The sequence below is a fragment of the Hetaerina americana genome, unplaced genomic scaffold, assembly GCF_022747635.1.
Source record: "Hetaerina americana unplaced genomic scaffold, ioHetAmer1.1.p SCAF_10, whole genome shotgun sequence".
Taxonomy (NCBI): domain Eukaryota; kingdom Metazoa; phylum Arthropoda; class Insecta; order Odonata; family Calopterygidae; genus Hetaerina; species Hetaerina americana.
In genome coordinates, this window is record NW_027286070.1 from 13712517 (window position 1) to 13737809 (window position 25293).

At 39.0% G+C, this 25293-nt stretch overlaps 1 protein-coding gene across 1 annotated transcript in view; it reads left to right on the plus strand.

The window, feature by feature from the left end:
- The first annotated feature begins 6048 nt into the window (after positions 1–6048).
- LOC139700253 (uncharacterized) overlaps positions 6049–25293 on the plus strand; it is a 110915-nt gene continuing 91670 nt past the window's right edge. Inside the window, exon 1 of the mRNA XM_071598876.1 lies at positions 6049–6918. Within this exon, the coding sequence (XP_071454977.1) occupies positions 6668–6918 (251 nt within the window). The 5' untranslated portion in view covers positions 6049–6667. The remainder of the gene's footprint in view (positions 6919–25293) is intronic.

The window sequence follows — 25293 nt, forward strand, 5'->3', positions numbered from 1 at the left end:
AGGAAATATTAGGAAATTTGTCAGGGGGGCACCAAAGGGTTGGTGGATCTCAGAAGGTTTTTGAGATTGGCTCATTTTAGGTCTGTATGCGAGAAATGGGCATTGGGGTAGTAAGGATGAGGTCGCGCCATTGTCGTGTAAAATAAGAAACAGTTCTTTAAGAAAGGTTTTCAGTCTGTGTGATCCGGGGAATCAGGTGGTAGAAATGTTGAGTCCTGCGTCAGATGGGGGCTTGTTTTTATGTGGTCGGGTGGAGCGGCGGATTTTATTTTCTAGGAACCTTTCTGGGTAACCGCGTTTGTGGAGTTTAAGGTGTAGATTGTCTAGGTATTTGTTGGTCTGTGGTGCTGCAAATTCGGTGACCGCCGATAGAGAGAGAGAGTTGGGAATCGAGCGTTTTTTTGTTGAGGATGACAACTGGTGTGGTGAAGGTATTGCTAATAGTTAGTGGCTTTGATGTGTACTGAAGTGGCGAATTTGTTATTGTGAACTTAGATGTCTGTGTCAAGAAAGGTGATGGTGGATTCTGAAATGGAAGAGGTGAATTTAACAGTGAAAGACGAATTTAAGGCGGATAAGAAATTGTTGAGAGAATCAGAGCCATGTGTCCAGAGAATAAAAATATCGTCTATGTAGCGGACCCAGAAAAGAGGTTGAAAGGGTTGCTGTGACAGGAAAGTCTCTTGGAGAGGGCCCATGAAGATATTGGCGTATGATGGTGCCATCCTCGTTTCCATTGCCGTGACTTTGGTCTGTAAGTAAGTAAAAACAATTTTGGAACGAGAATGCATTTTTAGTCAGAACAAAAGTGGCAAGACTGAGGAGAAATCCTTTTAAGTGTTATCTATTTTATTAGTGTTCTATTGTGCCGTCCAAATGGGGAGCTACAAGGGCGTCTTACCCCAGTGGGGCGGCCATTGATGGTGCCTTGTTAAAAACACTATTGAGGAAGGCAACGGGAAACCACCACAATTCTCATTCCCAAGAGCAATGACGGACACTAGAGAGAATATCAATCCTAGCAACTATGCGACTCGGCCCAATCGGCCGTTGTCGTGCCCGGCAGCGGGAGAGGCAAGGCTTCCACGGTCACCATCTCCAGAAACCTTTGCTAGGGAAAACCGACAGCAACAGGACAGAAGACACAGGAGAAGAAGACCAAATTAGTTAGAATAGGAACTTGGAAAAAGAATAATATATAGTGACGGGGACGAGAGCCAACGGCCATTATGTTGCCATAATACTAAATAAAGATGTAGGAAGAAGCTTAGTCAACATAGAACAAGCGACGGATGGAGTGCTGCTAGTAGAGATAAAAGCTGAACCTACGAACTTGGTCATTATTCGGGTATACATGCCACCGAGCAACCATAAGGAGGAAGAGGACGATAGGATATACGAACAGGCAGAGGACATAATCGAGTGTGTTGCTGTAAAGAAACATTTGATAGTGAAAGGGGATTGGAATGAGACGGTAGGCGAAGGAAGAGATGGTGATGAGGGGGGGACTACGGTTTAGGGACGAGGAATGACCGCGGGTAGAAAGAAATTGAGTTCTGCCGGAGACAGGGGTTAGTCATCACCGACACTTGGATTAGACACCACAAAAGGTGCAGGTATACACAGAAAATGCCATGTGATTCAGAAATATATCAGTTAGGTTATGGTCTGGTTAGGCACAGGTTTAGGAACAGTGTGATAAATCCGCACAGCTTCCCGGGAGCGGATGCGGACTCTGACCACAATTTAGTTGTTATGAAATGTAGCGTCCGTTTCAAAAAGATAAGGCAGGGGCGGCGAGTTAGAAAATGGAATGTAGAAGCATTAAATGGATTGAAAGGGAAGGAATACCAACATGCTGTAGAGGAAATCATGGAGGATGATAAAGAGCTAAGTACTATCGAATTAAAATTGGCAAGTATAAAGAAATGGCTGTCTAAAGCCGCAAAAGACCCTATTGGAACCGTTAACACTAAAAGGACTAGGAAACCATGGATCACGGATGAGATAATTACAAAGATGGATGAGCGGCGAAAAAAGAAGAATGTAAACACAGAGTTAGGCAAAATGAAGTACCAAGAGCTAAATAATAAATTTAGGCGGGCAACAAATAAAGCAAAAGAAGCATGGTAGAAGACGCAGTATGAGGATATGGAAAGTTTGTAGAGGATGGGTGAAATTGGTGTGCTGTACAGCAAAGTTAAATATTTATCGGGAAGTAAGAAAGGGAAGATCTGTGATAACGGTTAGAGATAATTCGGGTAAGATAATAGTTGACACAGAAAAGATGCAAGAGGAAAATATAGAAGCACTCTATGGTAAATAACTTAGGTCAGTAAGGTTAGACATAGAAAAGGAACATGACGTAAAGGCAGGTAGCTTAGATCCAGGCATACTCGACGGTAAGACAGAAAGGGCTTTTAGAGAGATGAAAAAAATAAGGCCTGCGGGGTAGACAACATTCCTGCGGAACTACCCAAAGGTTACGCAAAATCTGGGAGGAATAAACTAAATGCACTGATTCGTAGTATCTGTGAGGAAGGAATCTTGCCGGAAGACTTTGTGAGATCAGTGTTGGTTCATGTTCCGAAAAACGTAAAGGCTACATCATGAGAGATCCACAGTACAACAAGTTTAATTTCACATGCACCTAAAGTGGTTCTCAGGATCATCAACGAATGGATGGAGATCAGGGCAAATGATTACTCAGGGGATGATCAGTTTGGGTTTAGGAAGGGGAGAGGCACATGCGATGTCATTGCAGTAATGAGATTATTAAGCAAGAGGAATATATAATACACGCAGGACGTTTTTCCCTTTTTCGTACTAAGGGCGTATTAATCGGCAGTGGAATATTGAAGACTGATAAAGGGGAGAATATTAGGCAAACTCTGAAGGGGCAGGAACAGGATATGGATGTTGGATGTGATGAAAAGAGGAAGGAAGAACCCAGTGATGAAAAGGGGTTTTTTGTTGAGTAGGGTGGTGGTTTGACTTTTATTATGAGAAACAAGATATTTATTGAGATAGGATGTGGATTTTTGTGACGTGTGATTGTTTGTGGCGTCGTCACGCCAGCATAGATTTATGGGGATGATGCCTTAAGCCGCACAAGAGTTTTTGAGTGGCACAAAATAAGGCCGGGAGCTCGTCGAAGACGAGCACCGCGTCGGACGCCCGACGACCGCTTGAACTGATGCTCAGGTGGCCAAAGTGAAAAAGGTTTTGAACTCTGACAGGCGTTTAACCATCGCCCTAATCAATGAGGAGACCAGCCTATCAGTCGGAACCGTCCACACCATTGTAACAGAGGATCTTGAGATGAGGAAAGTGTGCGCAAAGTTGGCCCTGAAAGTCTATCGGTTCGACTCCATCGAGGCGGTTCAAGCGGCGACGACAAAGGCTCTCAACAGAATTCCAGAAACCGATTCCAGTGGGCTTTTGACGAGTGGCAGACCCGCCGAACTAAGTGTATCGATGCAGGAGGAATGTATTTTGAAGATAATTAAGTAATTGTAATGATAACTGCAATGAAGTTTTTGATTTTTGGAACCAGTCCTGATACTTATTATGCGCACCCTGCATATAAATAGAGTAAATTTTTATTTTAAATATTTCCATAAATATCTTGGCGTGAGGCACATGCACGTAAAGAACTCTATCTCGTGCACCACACGTCATTGTAACGAAGAGGAAGTCTTGATTCGATCGGAAAAAAATGAGCTAAGTGCGAGAAGATGAACAGTTTTTGTCGCTCTGAAGGGAAGCGGAAATCGGGATTGACAAGGATAAAGTTTCCATTATACCATGAAAATGAATAAAAACAAGTTTTCAAATGAATTTCTGTAAAAAACCATCGAAAAAATGTAAGTTAAAAACCATTGAAAAGTTTTTCTCAAGGACATAAATATTATATATTTTTTTCGCCCAATGCGGTACGCCTTCGATTTTCCTTGGGCGATAGCGAGTCTTTTTAATCGGTCCGTCGCGCGGATCGACTCTCAGGCATTTCTTAGGTCTTGGGAAACAAAAAAAAGCGCATTATCACGGAGTTGGCTCAGCTCACTCCCTTCCTCTCCGCCGCACTTCCCTCGCCTTTCTCCTTTCTCACACGAAGCGCCACCACCTCTTTTATTATCTTTTCCCCCAGCCCGACATTCTGCCGTTCCTTATCGTTCATCTGAGTTTACGGCCGCCCACCAAAAGATCGACTTTCACCGCTTACACTGGGGAGGATTTTCATCCGGGATGCCTTCCTAATCTCATTCTTATATCTTTCACCAGGGCATTGTTGCTCCATTCTCTTCCCTCCTGATCTCGTTAATTTCCCCAAAGGATCTCTCGTGTCAGTGTCGTGAAACACTAAATATCAGTAACATCTACACCTGGCTCTCACCCGGTGACCTTTAAAGCGAAGATGTGTTGATAGGGGTGGTGATTATTGACCGCTTGTTAAGTTTGAACATCATTAATTTTAAATGGAGTATTATTCAATTTATTAATCATGAGAATAAATATATGAAAAATTGAAGAAATTTACTCACCAACTTATATCAAAAGCGTTATGTGTAAATCATTATTCCGCTATTCATACCTAACAGTAAACATTCAATAAACTAAGATAAAAGAAAATAATATAACAGCGGTTCTTTTATTTTAGAGATGCGATTTGATTTGTTTTACTGATTACCGACAAGTTCACTGCTCACCAAATCCACTGGGTCAATACCGATGACACATTTCAACATTTTGCTCAGGTATCAAGTTTCATGGTCAAAATATCATTGCTATATAATATAAATAATATTTTTTTTCGGAGTGGTCTAATGAAGTGTTTTCCAATATTTCATATTCATCGCACTTTTGATGCAAGATATTTGACCTATAAAGAAATGAAGAATATTACGTATGTTAAAATTGCTTTCAAAATTTGATCCAGAGATAAATTGCGCAGGTAAAATATAATGAACATTAATAGTTCTGCAATTATTGTGTGACAACAAAAATTATCGGTTACATTCTTTTTAATCATTGTAATATGAAATCATCTTTGGTTAGGTAATTAGAATTGTTAAATTTGAATGGTTGAAGGTATAACTTTAGGCTAATTAATAGAATCAAAGTTTCCTGCAAAAGTACAGCTTCTTAAGAAAGCAGCGCAATATCGAGGTTAAATGAATCTATATCAAATTATATCGAAGTTATGAGATATCAAATTTTATTAATAAAATGTCCATCTTTTTTTAGTGGTAGGCGATACATTTCTTGACTCTAATAATTTTAGCAAACTGATAATATATAATGGACCAGATAATTTTCTAATTTTGAGAAATTTCGAAAGAGCGTTCATTGGCGTTCCCACAGTGAGATATACACACAATAGGTCGAGAGCAAGGGCCTTCACCCGCCATAGACAATTGACTGTGACCGCTTCTTAGGATGTTGGCTCTGAGAGAAGACTAAAGGAATCCCATCCACGCACTGCCCCACGAGTCCCATCACGTTCCCCTCATTTCCCCTCTTTCCAGCGCTCCACTGTTTCCCCCACCCCCCTTCGCCCACATATCTCAAAACCTTCTGCCAGCAAGCACATCGTTGGAGTTCCGGCACCGCACCCCTCACCTCCTACCCTATCCCCCCCAGAAGGCCGGTCCCTTCCTTAATTCCCCCTCCTCCAGTAATCCCCCTACCTCCCCCCTACCCCCTATCCTCGCTTCCAGAACCCATCCTTCTCGCACAAGCGCCACCCACCTCCTCTGCCCGCGGTGGCGCGTCGTCCGTCGCCTCTGAATAAACCCACCGCCACACACAAAACAGTCAGACGCGGGACGCACGAGAGGGAACTGCTGGCGAATGAGGGTCGAGAGAGCGGACGGTCGGACGTGAGGGTTTCCCCTGGCACTTAAACGATCCCGCACGCGGCTCCCAAGGGTTTGTTTTGCTTCACGAGGCCGCGCAACCCACCCGCCTCCTCCCCCTCTTCTTCCTTCGACCTCTCACCCCGCCTTCCACTCCCCTCCCCCCTCCCCTACTGCTCTGTCTATCGCTCTCCGCGCCACCACGGAAATTTTGGCGCAAGATTTTTTCCCCTCGGCCGCCTGAAGGGGCGGAGGAGTGTTGGGAGGATACGGGAAGAGAGGGGGCTGAGATGCTCGGTCGACAGGCACTGGCTGCCCACATCTCGTGAAGACAGAACCAGAGGGTCGGACGGCAGGCTGCTAGGGGAGGGTTTGCGGCAGTCGTAGTGAAAGAGGCTTGAAGTGGAGGAGACATTCATCCCCCGACGCTCACCAATCCGAGCGGCGCCTTTGCGACCGAGTTCTCCTAGACTTGCACGTTCGCCCACCCCCTCCTCCCGAGCATTCGTTCTCTCGCGTGTTCGACGACTCTCGCAAAGGCGGCATAAGTCGAATTCGCAAGGCCGGAGAGCATTGCGCATACCCCTACCCGACGCACCCGGCGTTTGCTCGACAAGATAAGGAAAAATACGGGACGAAACGTGAAAAAACCACCGGCATCCGAATCACCTCACCGTTAAACTCACCACGTGCGTTCATCCGTTCGGCTCTGCTTGCGTTTTTCGTTCCTCTTCGGCCCTCGATCTCGCCGGTGGGCGCACCGCTCGGCCCTCTCCTTCCGTATTCCACACGCACGCTCATCTGAGGAGATGGGAAACTCGGCGCAGAGCCGAGCGGCCTGTAAGGAAGCGGACGCGGCCAAAAAGGACGGGGACGCCGCGACGTCGAAGGCGGGGAACGGCTCGGCGGCACCCCCCAGGCCTGCCGACAGGTCCTCCTCAGAGTGGGAGCTGACGGTGAAGCCGGACCCCCTGACGGAGAAACAGATCGCGCTGTTGCAGGAGAACTGGAAGGAGCTGGAGGACAACATTGAGAAAGTGGGGGTCATCTGGTTCATAAGGTAAGGTCCGGCCGGCGCGAATTGTTTCGTCACCGCTCGACGTGAAGTCATTGCCCCGATCTTGACCCCGACTCGCAGCAGTCCTTTCCACACGAAGGTCGTCGAGTTGTTTCCGTGAATTTTCATTCACCATCACCAAACGTGATTAAAAGAAAGGAAATTCGTTAAGCATTGCGCTTGGTTATTTAAATCCTAATCAGAACACATTTGTCACATGAAGAAGACATAATAGTGCTATCTTGAGGAAACAATTGAAAAAACAAATTTTACTTCGTACAGTTGTGAAACATCTATTGTAAAACATACATTCCTATCTATTCGTTTCACTTCGGAGTAAGTACAGTGAAAATTAAGCCTGTTTCTAGTTCATGGTGGGTAATTAAATTCTTTTTTTTCGAAATTCTTCGATATTTTCATATCCTTATGCTACTCTCATTTGCCTCTGTCGCCATGCACATGTTGGTCAAGCATGACCGATATGCCATTAAGGGCGGAAGTAATTGCAAGAGGCAGCAATTTCAAGAAAATACATGAAGTTAAACGCAAAGAATAGGTAAGAATGCGTAATTGTTATATTGTTTCATTTGACGAATCATAATTTATTTATTCATTACATAAACGTAAATGCGATTTGTGTAGATCTCGATCTTTTTGATACGAGTGCCTGGTGTCGAAGACATACGTGCTGAAAATGTTGCAACTACATGAAAAAGAAGAAAAGTGGTACAATGACAAGCATACATTTACTGTAGGGTTTGCCTATGCCTGTACTGGGCCATTACTCCGCTTCATTTGAAAATTTTATGAAGCAATACATAATACGTGCGTAATTTGGTTCTCAAACCCTCTATTTGGATCTACTGAAAGTTCGCCGATGCAGCGCAAAGACTACTTGTTCCAACTTTACTTTGAAATCTTTTATTCATCTTAAAAGTAAAGGTGAATTTAGAAAGCTTTTAAAAAAATAGTTAAAAAATATTCAAAGGTACTATTTATCAGTCTCTGTGGTAAGTAGAAATAATATCTAATCAATGCTAAAATTGAAATGCACAATTATTATAACAGCGTACTCGTGAGGAGAGAATTCATTATCAAGTATAAATTGCTAAGATATTTCCTTGAACAAATAAAATAAAGCTTACCTTATGGTTAGAGGTGCTCTTCTATGATGCTTAATATAAGCGGAAGAATTACCGCATGTATAAACAAATTTGTTTTTCATACATATTCACACCAATATTTTATTTTTTATAATTGCACGATACTGTTGACGTTATGATGGAAATATTTGATAATATATGACATATTCTAATGCATGTTGATATTTTGATTTATCTATTTAGCAGCTCTAACAAGCTATTATTTATTAAAGAGGCAAGCTTTCTGGTAAAGCCGTAATATATCTGGATATCGCAAACACGGAGATGCCTAAAACAACCGAAAAAGTAACAAAAAAGCTGTACCATAAAATTTGGTGTTATGCGTGTCGTTAGCAATGCGAGACAGCTTTCACGAGCGCTTCTGCGGGCTTTATTTTTTTAACTGGCACTGCGTAAATACATTACAGTCTTGTCGTTTCATTTCCACCAGGATTTGCTAATTTGAAACCAATATCGGTACCGAGAATGAGCTCAATGAGCACGCAATCTAAAAAAATAAATTCCTCCTCGCCAGTTTAATGAGCTCATAACAAACCGTAAATCACCTATTATAGGACTTATGCTGCAGCAGGTTAAAATGGGGATCGGAAGAGGAACGAATCCCGTGTACACCTTTACGGTTAAGGCGGCAGGCTCAGCAGGATTGGCAGAGTTTGCAGTATCTGCACGCTGAATCTTCCTTCTCCTTTCCCTTCTCAACCTCGCCTTCGTAGTTGAGAGATGCTACGCATAGCTCGAGTTAACTGGGTCCAGCCTTCATTGAGGCGTAACGAAAATGTCCTCTTTCTAAAGGAGCGATATTCTGAGCCTAGGTTTTCCTTCACGTGCTCGGGTCAAATATTTTCTTTTTGAAGCACGAAGATAGTGAGATTCCAGTTTTCCTGCGAGAAAGAAGGTTACTGAAGAAAAAACGAAATATTTAAGCTTCGTTGGTGGAAAATTTTGCATTTTGAAGGGCATATGTCTGTTGGAGATATTACAACATTTTACCGTAGACTAACATTTTCTTCTGCCATTTTTTTTAAACAGAGGTAACCTAGAACACACACCACCATAAAATAAATTGAAAGAAGGACGAAACTCATTTTCGTGAGGCAACAGCGTTAATAGCGAGCTATGAACGAGATTGAATGTTACACTCCCGCGGGGATGGGAGATTCATCTCGTGTGTATTTCTATTGCTTAAGTAGTCAGGTAACTACGCTCATGCTCGCAAGACCTTTCCGTTCACAGGCGTACTGAAGAAAAAATATCCAAATTTGGAAATTCTTTACGTTTGAAATTTGGACGGGCTTTCTTAATGTGTTCTCAACATGTATTAAGCGAGTAGGTATCCCAAGAGGTTAATGTCAGCTCAAACTGTGGCGTTCAGGGGGGAAAATAATGTTTTTAGAAATCCAGCATAGATTATGGAAGATGGAAGTTCTCGATGACGTGGTCTCGGAAATCCGTGTTGAAGAATCCTTGACAGAGGCTTAAACCTATAGGGACTTAGTCCCAGAGTGCCATTATTGTATACCACCCAATGACGCCCTTAAATGACCCTGGACTTACTCGAGGTTGCTTTCGTGGAAGGCGACGTCCAAGGATACAACTCGCGGGGCATTGGAATCACGCATGAAATACATCGGCATAAATTAAGCAATTTAAATTATAAATATTTTACAACATGGACACGGAACGCTGCGCTGAATGAGGTTGAAGTAAAAAAATATTCCACCATCGAATCTCAGTCAAAAACACCTTTCCACGTGGCCAGGAAAGGTGTTTTTCGGTTCATCGGATTGCGTGGGACTATGCCCCACCCCAGGTTTATATTTTTGGCTTTAATAGTTTAAAATAAAAATTACTTCTCTGCCTGGAATTATTTTTGAATAAATGTCGTCCCCCATGTTTCAAATTATCTACTACTGGGTGCAGTATTAAGGATTTTAAACGAGCGCGACCATTTCCAACTTTAAAAGGAATTATTTTTTCTTTGATTTTGCCGGTTAAAATTGCTTTAAACCTTTTGTTAATGCTTGAAAATATCCTCTCCTTCTAGGTTTTCTAGATCCGGTACAGCACTTGGGTATACATATATTTATTGAGTGTCCCAAATGTAGCCGAAAAAGAAGTCTCATTAGGAAGTACGGCACTTTGTAGAGTATTCCAAGTGCCGCTAATAATTATGCTCTTTTTGACACATGCTGATTCCACGCAGGGCCTACACGAGTAGCAAGAAATGTTTATCGGGTCTGGCCGCAAACCCGCTCTTAAGCGGCGGAAGTAATTGTGCCCCAAACTTTACCCGATAGCGATTTCTATTCTCAGTTTTTCCCAAAACAAGCCATGTTTTATCGGTGGGAGCGTGGCTCTAGCGACCTCTCGGCTATTTTTTGGGTAGCTCTCGGTATTGATTCATTTCGTAAACTCTTGAATGCTCTCTTTTAGAGAGCGTCTTGGACTGAATACCAAAGGAAGACATTAGACTAGAATTTCCGTGCAAGCCTTTGAGGAATACACGTGGCCCCTTTAGGAATCGTTCTTCAAAGTTTTTGGTCTGGCACCAGCACAAAGGATTTATATGTAATTGTCTTAAGGTCAGCAGTTATCTGAGGTTTGATATCAACAGCGCCCGCAGATGATACCCTTAAAAAATCCATTAGACGTTTTTGAAAAGGAAAGCTTGATGCTTCTGCCAATTAATTGAACAGACACTTGCCGCATTTCCAAACAAAGCACAACAGTTTAGTCTAAGCTAGGAGTTTGCTTTATGTGTTCCTTAGAAATCTAAACACATTTCCGGAATAAATATTTTGAGGAAAAGTTGTCGGTCAAATTTTTTTCGTTAAAATACTAAACTTTTGTGCCAAAGTTTTTTCCCACAAAATTATTCAGAACAAAACAATTGATAACAGTTCTTCAACTAAATTTGAGCAAATTACTTAATGATGAATAATGTTAACTATTATCTTTCGCGCTCCCTCGTACATTTCTCGCATCAGCTCTTGCTTAAAAGTTGTTATAATTAGTAAAATTTATTGAGGGATCAATTCAGTAAGATATCAATTACAATAGGGAGTAAAATAAAATACACTCCGACTATGAAAGTCAAACATGAAACGTAAATTAAATAATGTATTACAAAATCGTTAAAATACAACTGTAAATATGTTACAAAATATATTTCACGCAATCACTTATGTATTAGAGCGTATTTAAAATTAGCTATTAGATAATGCAGATATTAACCTATTGTCAGATTATTTATCCGTTATCAAATAACTGTATTCCCGATAAGTATCCATTTTTTATCAATAATTTTGTACATTCCACTTCTAGTGATGCTTTTGCGCAAAAAAATTAATGTATAACCTATTTAAAAACAGTTTAATTGAAGGGAAATGCGAATATTAACTTAAAGCGACATTCTTGATTCCTCTGTACTTGTATTCAATCAATTAATATATATGATGACCTATTGAGCGGCAGATTAGCCAGTTGGTGACTCGACCGCCAGCAAAGGTTGCCTTGTTCTGCGTCGAGCATGGATATAGCAAAGGATGAAATCGAAAATTACGCTGGTTTTGCCCCCGAGAAACGCGATTATAAGCAAGGACCGGCTTATCTGGATCAACTGGATCGGGAACAGGCATGGCTTATCGTGGTCTCAGGGGAACGCGGGTCACCAGAAACGCCAAGATAACTAAAGAAAGCATTAGTTGTAGTCTTGCACTGGGGGGTTTGAAATTTTGATTATCATTCAGAAATCTAAATGAAGCTCACGATATAATTATGCAGCAGGTAATTTAAAAATTCCATAAGGTCACAAGGAGAAACAAGAAGTAGTAGATCCGATATGGCTGGGCAAACAAATCCAATTTTTATACTTACAATTGAGAGAAACTTAAATGGGCCACCCTTTTATCTTTGTTAATGAACAAAGATAAAATGCCTTTTTTTTGACTGCGTTTTCTTGAAATGCAGTCAACAAAAACGAAATTTTTAAATTTAAAAGCTTTTATTACTCATCCAATTTCATTCAAAGCTATCAATTCTCAATGAAACTTCATTAACCCTAAGATCTACAAGTTAGTGAGTCAGGAAGGCTCGTGACTCATGGCTGAATTTCACCCTACCACAATTAAGATTAGCATTGTGTACAGGTTTATGAAAGGGTTGTTCATATCTCTGTTTTAGATTTTAATCATTCTCGAACAAAGGAAGGCTATGTCTCCTGTAATGGATGGTGCACCAAACCTTTCTACGTATTTGGAATCAGAACACCGCTGAATAGGCAGTCACCGAGGGACATTTTCACTATAGCATAGAAAGTGGAAAAACAAGTCACCACTAGGGACGGTTGGCTAGTCTAGTGGAATTGGTGCCGACTTAGGCAATATCTTAGGGGCGTTTTTCTCTCACAAAAATATTGATGGATCAAAAAACTACATATTAAAATGTTAAATATATACTATTTGAACCAAAAATCATAAAGTTGCTTAGCCTTAGTTTAGATACGAGGTAGATTATGTGCTCATTGATATTCCAAATTAATCAGTCAGAGATTCTATTCAGGTGAATTTTTTAAAACACAAAAATGAGAATTGTTTAATGTTTGTCCAATTTATAACCGACAGCGAAATGAAATAAAGAATTGAATATTAAGAGAAATATTTGCTTTATCTTGGGGAAAATATCCATGATGGTAAATTGAAAATCTTCGCTGAAACGAACCCGAGACCTTCAGTCATTAACCTACTGAACCTACTAATACAACAATGCCCACGAACAATAGTGAATCATAGCAAGACGAATGCCAAAAAAATATTCTCAGGTAAGATTCAAAAATACGCAATAATAAATATAATATAATATAAAATATAAGTATGGTATAATATGCATAGCTCTAAATATTATTATGTCTTTAAAAGTTTTGCCTAAAAATTTCCAGTTTCAGTAGATTCAGAAAAGTTAATAAAAATTAAAACTTATGTGAACGTGCATTAGTCCCAAATTGGTCAGAAATGATTCACTGCTCTAGTTGTGGATATTTATAGTTGAATTAGTTGCGTGTAAGATGCCAAGAAAACATTCAAGAGCATAGCTACAATTCATAGAGGATGGAATTGAACCTACAGCAGGATATATATATATATATACATACATAAACTTGGACAGCAACAAACAATAGAAGAACACATAAAAAGAACACTTACACGTTATTTATTGATAATTTCGACACAAATTACTTACTTTGGTACTTCTGTTTCTTCCGATGAAGACGGAAGTGAATACCGTCGAAATTATCAAGAAATAACGTGTGAGTATTCCTTTTATGTGTCCTAATCTTGTTTGTTTCTGTCCAAGTTTTTTATTCAACACTTCCGTATTACTCCAACGAAATCATCTATACATAAATAATATATATATATATATATATATATATATATATATATATATATATATATATATATATATATATATATATATATATATATACGCCACACGCCCTTGCGGCGGCTTGCAGGGCATTATGTATGAGCGAACTAATTAAAAAATAATCTCAGCCGGATTCCCAAAAATTAATTTTGCATTAAATACGGAATAATTTTCTTCTTATTAATTAAAAAAATCATAAACCTACTTACTGGAAAACATTACTCTGAATTCATGGCAATAAAATATAATTGCCCAAAACTTTCTTTGAAAAGGGTATAAGATACTCATTTACCGACCCTGACTGTAGCATAAATTAGGTGCTCGCGAAGGACAAATGAAAGGGGAAACCTATTGAAAACATATTCTCGTATATTTGGGAATTAAGGACACTGTATAAAACTCCCTCACTGCATATAAATCATTCGGAAAATGATCAAAATGTGCCTGGAGGTTTTATTTTGCATACTAACAGGAGCCTAGCCGTATGACATCCGATGTCTAGGTTTATAAGCATGTCGATCAGAAACTTCGTACCCAGAAATAACTCCATCACGAGTTTACCACCAAATAGATAAACGTAGTGTCTTTTGTTTTCCTAAGAGTCAATTCCCTTCTAGCTTACCGAAGTGGTGAGACCATTTCGTTCGAGATTTCTACAGTGAAATGGTCGTCGGAATGCGCTTAGAACAAACATTATTTGTGAAAAATTTAACTATTACCAATAAATTACATCTAGGTCTTAGGTAAGGGCTATTTACTCACAAATGAGCCATAACTGACAATATTATGCATATTTATCCTCCTCGTGGAAAGACAAAAAGTGACCAAACGATAATTATATGTTGCTGTAATGGCTGTCTGAGCTCAGTGAGTAGAATTTTCTCTCATTAACTTGATGATCTCAGGTCTGCAGCTAATGTATTGTATCTTATTACCATCATGTAGCGCCATTGAAACTTTACAGCGCGGAACTACTTCAGGAGACCTAACTCTAAGTCTTCTTATTCTGTTTCCTCGTAATAAATGTGTCAATGGAAACAAAAAAAGGCAGTAAGAAACGATAGCGGAAATAAGAAGCACTTGAGTTTAGCGCTTTGAATTATTACACCTTCTTCAAAACCTCGTGTTATATAAAGAATATTGATTTATGCAAAAGAATATTCACATTTATTTTATTTTAGCCATTTTCTGCTAACTACCTCTTAATCTTAACTGTAATTTTTCCCCATTAGTTTGTAATATATAAGTAAAAAAATGATATTGCCGGCTATGATTTACGTGGTATTCAGCATTAGAGATAATTGCCTAAATTATTTACGAGCTAAGCACTCGCTCCAATGATTGAAAAACATGAATTGGGTGTCTATAAGTTAGGAGACTACCGCAAAATACGAGGGTCATCCGGAAAGTAGTACCCGTTCGTGCCGCATGAAGTGCTGACGACGCGAGTAGCCGCTGGACGAGGTCAGATAGCTTCAGTGGCTTGTCTGCCTTCTCTGAGCCAAGTTGCGTGACGCTAGCATTGCCTGTGTTGTTTCTGTGATTGTTTACAATGTTTAAAAAAATTGAGAACGCCGCCAGTTGTGAAGTGAGGGCAGTGATTAAATTCCTCAATGCAAGAAACGTTCGCCCATGTGATATTCATCGCCAATTAAAGGAGGTGTATGGAGACAATGTAATGGACGAGTCGTCTGTTCGGCGGTGGTGTCGCAACTTCAACATGGGGAGGGGGAACACACACGACGATGAGCGTTCGGGGAGACCGTCTGTCATTACAGACCAACTGGTGAGCTCAGTTGACGAATTCGTGAGGAACGATCGGCGCGTCACAATTGATGACATCTGTGAGCATTTTCCCAATGTTTCTCGAACAATTGTTCATGAAATTGTTAAACACCATCTGCATTATGCAAAAATTTGTGCAAGATGGGTCCCTCGCGTATCTCAATGAGCTGGCGGCGAAGGACTATGCAGCAGGAATACAGAAACTTGTCACACGTTATGACAAATGCCTTAATTTGCTTGGAGATTATGTTGAGAAGTAGTTTAAAGTATCCTCTTTCAAATAAAATTTTTTATGTTTGTTAATATTTACTTTTGTGTCTTTATTTCACGAACGGGTACTACTTTCCGGAAGACCCTCGTATTTCACGTTAAATCCAACAAAATAAAATTTGCTTTAGACAATATGCATTAATTTAAGAAAAAATGAATTAAAGATTTTGCAACGGATTTTCAAATAAAAACATAACGTCTAACAGTTTTATTTGTCCTTGACACTTTCGTTGATTACCTGTGTGCTTAGAACAATTTGAAAGCATAATTAATAAAGCAGGCTGGTGTTGCCATGCTTTAGTCTCTCTGGGTTAAATATTTAAAGAAGTCATATCTCAAGAGATTCTCTATTGATATTACTAAGTTTATCACCTACCCTTATGGCCCACTCTCAAGAGAAGTATGTCCAAATTTGACGCAAAGAGTTGACTTTAAAAAGAATCTGTAGCTTTTTGCCAGTTTTTATTTTCTTGCCAGAGTTAAAGTGAGTAAAATTGTTCCGATTTTCAAAGTCAAATTCCGCGGAAGGAAACAGTGTTTTCCGATATCCCTTCGCCCTCCTCTTGAATTCAATATTTTTAATGATAGATGAATGACTAAATAGCCTGCTCTTTACTTGTAGATATTCGTAAAAATCACATCTCCCCTCCTCCTCCCCTATATGCTAACTTAAGTTTGTCCTGAGTCGCTGTTCTAATTAGTATGCTTCTGAAAGACCTTTGCCAGTTTTCCAATCAGCGGTGCCGTATTCTTAGAATATAAGTATTGCAGACTTTCAGAATATAATAGGGTACCTGTAAGTCTATACATGAATCTCTAACGTACTGGCTATTTCAACTGGCAGAGTCTCCGTAGGATAATTTCCATTTTTTTTTCATTTCAATACCCTCTAATGTTTTAATAATATAATCCCGTCGAGATGTGGATAATTTGTATTGATATTTTCCTCCATGCAAACAGTTAGTGTATTATTTTTTAATAATATTTAGTTAATACTAATTATTAAATTTGTTATATTAAATATTGTTATTGCTAAAATGTTACTAAAATTAAATATTGTTATAAAAACTACGATAGAAATGAATCGATGATCAGAGGCGTTTTATCTTCTGTTCCTTCTTTACTTATTTTCTTCCTTCACAATTGCTTTAACCAAATATTTGTTTTACCTTATCCCTGTTAAATGAGTACCAGGCAGTATAGTGCGCGGAAAACGTCGAGGAGAGGGCGGCATCTTTATGCATGAAAGTTGAAAATAATCCAATAATCTACCCTGATTTGTGATTACACATTCGCACAGGGTTAATTATTGGGTGAACTCTAGCCTCAAACGGACCAATGTGTCTTTTTATAGAGTGCGAGATGGAAAAAGTTTAGAAGGTACTGCTAAGGTGGGTCATTTTCTCTCATTTAAGGTCCTTGTGTACCTTACTTGTACGAGGGTCATCCGGAAAGTAGTACCCGTTCGTGCCGCATGACGTGCTGACGACGCGAGTAGCCGCTGGACGAGGTCGGATAGCTTCAGTGGCTTGTCTGCCTTCTCTGAGCCAAGTTGCGTGACGCTAGCATTGCCTGTGTTGTTTCTGTGATTGTTTACAATGTTTAAAAAAATTGAGAACGCCGCCAGTTGTGAAGTGAGGGCAGTGATTAAATTCCTCAATGCAAGAAACGTTCGCCCATGTGATATTCATCGCCAATTAAAGGAGGTGTATGGAGACAATGTAATGGACGAGTCGTCTGTTCGGCGGTGGTGTCGCAACTTCAACATGGGGAGGGGGAACACACACGACGATGAGCGTTCGGAGAGACCGTCTGTCATTACAGACCAACTGGTGAGCTCAGTTGACGAATTCGTGAGGAACGATCGGCGCGTCACAATTGATGACATCTGTGACCATTTTCCCAATGTTTCTCGAACAATTGTTCATGAAATTGTTAAACACCATCTGCATTATGCAAAAATTTGTGCAAGATGGGTCCCTCGCGTATCTCAATGAGCTGGCGGCGAAGGACTATGCAGCAGGAATACAGAAACTTGTCACACGTTATGACAAATGCCTTAATTTGCTTGGAGATTATGTTGAGAAGTAGTTTAAAGTATCCTCTTTCAAATAAAATTTTTTATGTTTGTTAATATTTACTTTTGTGCCTTTATTTCACGAACGGGTACTACTTTCCGGATGACCCTCGTATATCGCTTCTGAATTACACCCACTGGTCACCAAATCATCCTCCAATATCTTCCAAGTTTTCCTGCTTCAACCATCTGAATTGAATCTCTCAATGGGGTTTTCAAGAAATTTGCAATGATTTGAACGTAAAAATGGTAAACAATACATATATTTCAACAAAAACGAAAACGGTACGAACAGGGATTAATGGCAAATTATGTCATTAGTGACAATGACAACTTGCGTAGATGTTGACTTACGCTAGACCATCATGCATCAAAACTTACGTAAACAACTATCATTCTGCGTACTTGAAGGCCAATGATGAATTCTGCGAAACAGAATAAATGATGCTTCGTGCCGAGGCGTGAAAACACATCTCTAAACTCACCGGAAATGCCATTTGTTTTGGTACTAAAGAAGAGAAGGGAACCATAGTGCAAACGCGTACGACGAGATTGACTATCACGTTTATTTTCATCATCCGTCCTGTTTTCCTTTACGTCACTTCGATGTATTTCGCCAATATTAATCTTATGCATTTTATGATTCATGTCTTCAACATTTATTTTCTTATCTATTTAGTTTGCATTAGTCCGAAAACAGCACTTCGGCCTTTACATCAGACTTTGAACAATGATATAACAATTGAATACACCCAAACCCTAGATGGAGGAAAACCCACCTAGACGGGAGTCGAACCCACAACCTCTGGGTTGGTCGGAAAAGACGTTGCCCCGCCGCCACTGGGGCTTAAAAATATTCAAAAAAATAGAGAAATGAAGGAAACTATTTTACCGTAATCACTGCATAAAATTTATTAAGTTAGACAGTTAAATTTTGCTTTGTTGCACAAGTCAAATAGTAAGAATTAAATATAGGTAGGTATTTGAATTTTACAACGGTTTATTTCTGATAACGTTTTTGTCAACTAGTCGGTGTAGGATTACGGACATAAATTTATTCTTCCTGACGAGCGCTACTTTCACATTTCTTATCATTAATTCTTCCTTGCCGCCATCTCTGCGCCCGCTGCTAAAATGCTAACGAAAAATGCAAATTGTTTCACTCCCTCTGATTTTCCACCCACACCTTAACATCCATTTCCTCCTTTTTTCGGCATATCATTACTTTTCTGGCTTACTGTAATTCTCAGGGTCAATTTCCAGGAAAAAATTCTTAGTCGTATCAAAGACTGTCCTTGATCAGCGCACAACCGTTACGACGGGTTGTATAGTGGAATGTGTTTCTCGTTCGTTCGGAATGTTGACCCCATAATTATGAATTCAAATAATTTCAAAGGGGACTGAATTTTGAAATGTTACGGATTCACATTTTTAGCCTCTTGACCCTCCCACTTCGAACGCAGAACTAACTTCGAGGCCGGGGCCTTCACTCCTTATTCGACGTCCTTCCCAAGCAGCGAGTCCCATGAGTAACGTGGGGCGAAACGCTTTAATCTCCAATCATATTTTTATTTTTACACTGTGAAGGTGAAATACAGTTTTCCTACTCAATTACTCCCATTTTAATTACGGGACTCGCATAATTAAAGGGAATTTAGCCGTGGTTTTCCAAGGTAGCGGTTAAAAACCCTCCGGCGAGGGATAGTTCATTCAAACTCAGTTTTCTTTGTAAACCAGGTAGGTGTGTGCGTACAAACGTAGTTCCTTCTCACCCTTTAAAAAGGTGGCTTGACCACTGAAAATTCGGAATACATGTGAGTTTCATTTGTGAGTGTTTCTCTGTGTTTATGCTCGCTAGCGCTATCTCGCTTCTTCCTTTATATATTATATATGTATATATATTCATATACACACACACCAGTACTTCTCTTTCTTCCGATGACGACGGAGCTAAATTCCGTCAAAATTATCAAGAAATAATGTGTGAGTGTTCTTTTTATGTGTTCTTACATTGTTTTTTGCTGTCCAAGTCCTAGTATGTATGCATATATATATATATATATATATATATATATATATATATATATATATATATATATATATATATATATATATATATATATATATGGATGTATATGTATATATATACTTACATATATATACATATACATCCATATATATACATGCATAGATACTAACGCACACCCTGCCAACACAGGAAACTGAGTAATCTTAAGTAATTTAATTTTATAATGCACACATTTGTAAAACTGTAGTTAACATAACTTCATCATGGAAATACGCATCAATGAAATGTATAACAATAGCCATTATGTCTAATTTTTATGCTACATAAAATTGTAAACTGGTAACCGCGAAATAAGTAAAACTTAAAAAATTACCTTAAACTCATAACTTTTCGTAAATTAAGCATGATTTATACTGGTTCAATGACCGTTAAGAAGACAAATCCTTTGGTCTTTCCGTTTGACTTTAATTCTCTTGGTTTTGAATGGCATTTAGATATTGTCCCCATTCATTTGTTATGACCACAAATCTGTCTCTCGATTTTCACGGGCATATATCCTTCCATTTTTCCAAAAATTTCTATATATGTAATGCTCCGCAAGATTTCCAATTCACATCGTTCATCTTAACCATAGAGAATAGTAGACCTCAACAAGGTCTTCTTCGCTTCAATTCTTCTTTATACGAGGGCTGCCAAGAAAGTAACTTAAGTTCGGCCTAGCTTGCCGGTGGTTAGCCTAGAGCCACCATCTAGGTGTCTAAACGTCCCTACACTCAGTATGCATCATGTTGTGGTAATGTCTATTACGGGTTATTAACGACTGAGGTCCTGGTAGTGTGGTGGTTGGGACGTTTAGACACCAAGATGGTGGCTCTAGCCCTACCTACTGCGACGCTAGGCCGAAATGTATGTTAGTTTTTGGTCAGCACTCGTACTTCCCGGCTTTTCCATCGGTCATCGTATCTGATTCGACGGGTGCGATGATCCAGAAGTTTGTTCCTATTTACTGCATCGCTATTTGTTACCTGAATTTCTCTGAGCGCGTTTTTTCTCTAAATGAAAAACGATTTCTTAGTTTGAACTATTCTGCTCTTCTCCCATCCATTGTTATTGCTGCTGCAGAGGTTAATAACATATTCTACTTGCTCCAGTTTCTCTTCTCAAGTGCATTCTTATCCCCTAAATTTTTTCTTCCGCGTTTTAGGATATTAATTTTATTTATAATGAGTTTCATTTTTATCTCTTGCGAGTACGAGGACTTTATCCATTGAGTTCAAGGATGTCTGAAGCTACATTCAACCCCCAACTGTAAAATGGAATTCGGAAAGTATGCTGATATTTTCTATCTCCACCATTTCCGTCGTCCTCTTCATTTTACTTCATCGTATTATTTTCATATTTGCGTATTTCGTGAGATATTTTTATTTTTCTTTCAAGTAAACACTTTCTTTGCGTTATTGGTATGGAATTACTCCGTTAAGTAGCTTATTGTAGGCTTTCCCGCCTTCATTTATCGGCTTATTGCAGTTTTATTCTTTATGGTATAAACTCATGTATTTCAGTCATTATCCACAACCGTCATCTTTCTTATACACAAATGCCGCTACTATGATTGTTTTTTGGTAAGATCTCTCCACCGTTTCTTGTTGTTGGTCTCTTTTCTTCATTTCAGTTCCCTTTGTTGGGTTTTTTCCTAGCTTTTCAGGAGTATTTCTATCCTCAAATATATTTTCATATTTAAATTGCTTCTTTTTCTTCTCTCGGAAAAGAATATTGTCAATTTGCTATCCGGCTCTGTCTTTTAAGTTTCCATGTACAGTTTTCCGATACTGTTCGAAGAGTACTTGCAACGATGCTATTCCAATACTTTTAGAACCCCATTGATATATTTCCTCAGAATTTTCGGTTATCTTTTTCGATGTTGTTTTCTTCTCTGCCTTCTAAAACCACTTCGTTTCAACAAAAAACTGTTGTAAGGTTTCTTCTTTACCACTGCGAGGAAATTAACCAGTAATTTTCTCTTCTACATGGCATATAAACTTGTAATAACCCTATAATATATCATTAATCTACGCCTGTAAATTGATTATTAGGATCTTGTTTACATACTTTCAACAATAATTCACCACTCTCTCCTTTTTTTTACGTCCACTCACAACCGTTTTCTTCTTGATCTAGGCATTTTCCAGCTAGTCACTTACTCCCAAAGATCTCAAGTTTTATGTCTATGCCCTACGTCCATCAAATATGACTAATGCTCCACTTCAAGAAGTCCACGATCAGGTTATCGATCGCGGGATTATCCTTCTTAGGTAATCTTTTATACCACGAATAACACCATCACGCTATATTTACGATTAGTAGACTGAGTCTTCTCAAGAGAGTAATGTCGTAGCTTTCTGTCTCCATGCACTCCGAACTGAAACTGGAGCAGATTCATTGAACTTCCTTTCCATCCACAGCTGCGGAGAATCATAGCTTACCGATACCTTTGATCTGCGCACGGCGAGTTTTGGGAAAATTATTTCTTCTAATCACTGGTTTTCGGTAGTTTGGGCAGTAATCCAATGACTCAGTCATTCAGACTTGTATTCACTTTCAGGAAAAATAAAACTGCCTTTTTTCAGCAGATTTGTTCAAAATTTTGGGGTTTCGAGACGAGAACCCACAGGCTGGTTTTTGTACTCATACCATTATCATAGGATACTTACACTCCCCGAATTTTAAAACCATATATGAAATTCAATAATACCTCATGATATTAAAACTTTTTAATGGCACATCTCCTCAGCCTATAAAGTGTTCCTTGAAACCTCAGAACTAAAAATTGTCTCTGCGTACGCTCGACAATTTCTGAGAATCCTGCTACATGATAATGATTCATTGTTTATTGAAACTCAATGCTTTACTGTATTTAGAGCCTCTTCAAAAGACAGAAAAAGTAAGAAGTACCCGAAACCTATGTAAAATATCAAAGGTTATAATTACATTATTTGGCGATTTTATCTTTAAATATATCGTGGACCATTTACTGCAAGCAAATGTAAAAAGGCACACATGTAGGTTAGGCACCATGATCAATGATCGATACTACCAGGGCAAAATGAAGCTTTTATAACTCACTTGGATTATTACTTTTCGTGAAACGAATAGAGGAAGGAAGTACGTGGAGTTGAATATTGATTAATGTAATGAAGGTTTTTAGAGCACATATATAGCGTCTTTTTAGGATGGGCTTAGAGATGTATAGCAGGACTTAGGTAGTGGATCCATCAAAAACCATTCTTGACCGGTATAATTCTATTGATGATAATAATCAAATAAAATTTCAATATCAACCTAGGATTTGAATCTCTTCGTGGATATTTCTTAGAAGATGCTATCCTGGCTAAAATATTTCAGAAGGTATGTGTTTCCAAATATTTGTTGTAATATATTTCAACCTGTGATATTTTCCGATGGTCTGGGGAAGAGAAATGTTCATTTATTTTTATCGCAAATGGCCATGCTTTCTTTAAAAGAAGTAAAAGATGTTTCCTAGCCTTAGAGCTAAAGACGAAAAAACTGGATGGCCGAAAAGCTCTCAGCAACGCATGAATGAATCCGACCGAAAATGAAACGTTATAAATACTATTCAGTTTGTTACAGAGTAATTTTTTCAACCTCATGCTTGAATCAATGGAAAAAAAGATTAAGCCATGATGCATTAAAAACACTTTGTAACTAACTGGGCGTACTTTTGAAAGAACTGATGCTAATATGAAGAATAATGCTGCATACTTAAAAGCAACCGGAAATTCATGCTACGTGTGGCTTGAAATTTTATCGTAGATACTCTTCCACAGTCAATGGTGTTTTTCATAGTAAGTTTCGCATGCTTTAGGCTCTCGCTGATAGAGCACGAGGAAAAGTTTTTGCGGGTGATATAAGTGAGGCGCAGAAATGACACACTATCACTTACTTGTTCGTCCCTGCGCACGACTTCCTCAAACTAAAACAGAACTTACACAAAGCCTTTCCCCGTTGCGAAACACGGCCGTGAGTCATTTTTGCACGAATCATACCCTAACTATTTTGCAAAGTAGGTCGCGTTCTGATTTGCCTTCGCTCCGTATTTGATCCTTAGTCTTCGGAGTTTAAAGACTACCCCCTCGACCTCGGGTGACTCTTCTCGGGGCCTCTTCGCGCTCCCATTACCCTATTTATTACCATAAGGGACACTTACGGAGCTTCAAACTTGACCTCAAAGTATGCCAAATATTTGCATTCTCTAGCCAACAAGATTTTCAAACTATTTGTAATAGTGTCCTCTGATGAACTAATTCATCACACATCAGTAAGAACAGTTATAAAAATATAAACTAAGCATTAGGTGCTCAGGAGAGAAGATAATCTCGCAGTAATGGCAGAAATTAAAAGATGGGATGGAAATAAAACAAACCTCACTGGTGGTCAGTACTATTAATAAACTTGTACTGATAAATTGACAGTGAATTTTTGGCAGAACTAAGTAATATTTTTCACTATTAGCCTTGCACGATGTTTCTGAAAATTCTCTGCAATCCTACTACCAGTCATCAAATTAATCGTGGTGAAAAAATCGTATCGGGTGATTTACGGAACACCGCTTTCCAAATATCCCTCAATATTACTGCCTCACCAGGCTATAGAAGATAAAGCTGAAGAGAACGTTAAGATTTACCACTCGATGAATAGCACTCTGCATATTGCATTGTATCTGAATTTAAATCATCTCTCACGATGTAACTTGAATCGACCCTGACCGGGAGAAGAAATGGGGCTGGCGCCTTGGCATTCATCCTAATACTCGAATTCCAAGATTTCTACTAGTTAGAACCAGATTTCGAAATGACAAGATAATTTGAAAAACTCATAAATAAAATTATCATATTTTCCTCTTACTAATTGCGTAGTTTTAGTTGTGATATGGTGGAATTTGAACATAATAATGAACTAATTATGGTAAATTTCCATTAGATTTTTTTTAAATTTGTTGTCTTAGGCGTAACTTTATGGAATTTGCAAAACATATTGAAATGTAATGAAATAATTGACTTTGTAATTCCACACACTTTATTTTAAAAAACACGACCTAGGTTTCGACGTTGAACGTACGTCGAAACCTGGGTCGTGTTTTTAAAAATAAAGTGTGGAATTACTAAGCCAATTATTTCATTACATTTCAATTTCCATTAGATATTGATTTATCACACGACCGGTTTCGATGTACATACACATATTCATGTAGGATGATATGTCACCATTTATTCATTATTATTCTATCTAAATATTGTTAATCCAATATAAAATCTCAAACTTCAACTTTATCATGAAATTTTGCGGATCATTTTCTGTGGAGTCCCATTGGGTAGAGTGAAAGGTTACAGGCCAGGGAGACAGGGTCCTATTCCAGTTGCTGCCTCTTTACACTCTCAGTTACACCCAAGCTGTTATTCAAGCTCTAGATTTTTCTGGGAAGCCACATGCAATTAAGGGAAATATTCTGGACCATCTACTCCGCGACTGTAAATTTTAAACGGCGTATGGGGCGCTCTACGAGGGGAGTTCAACCCACTACTATCAAAATAACCCCCGTGTTTATCACTGGT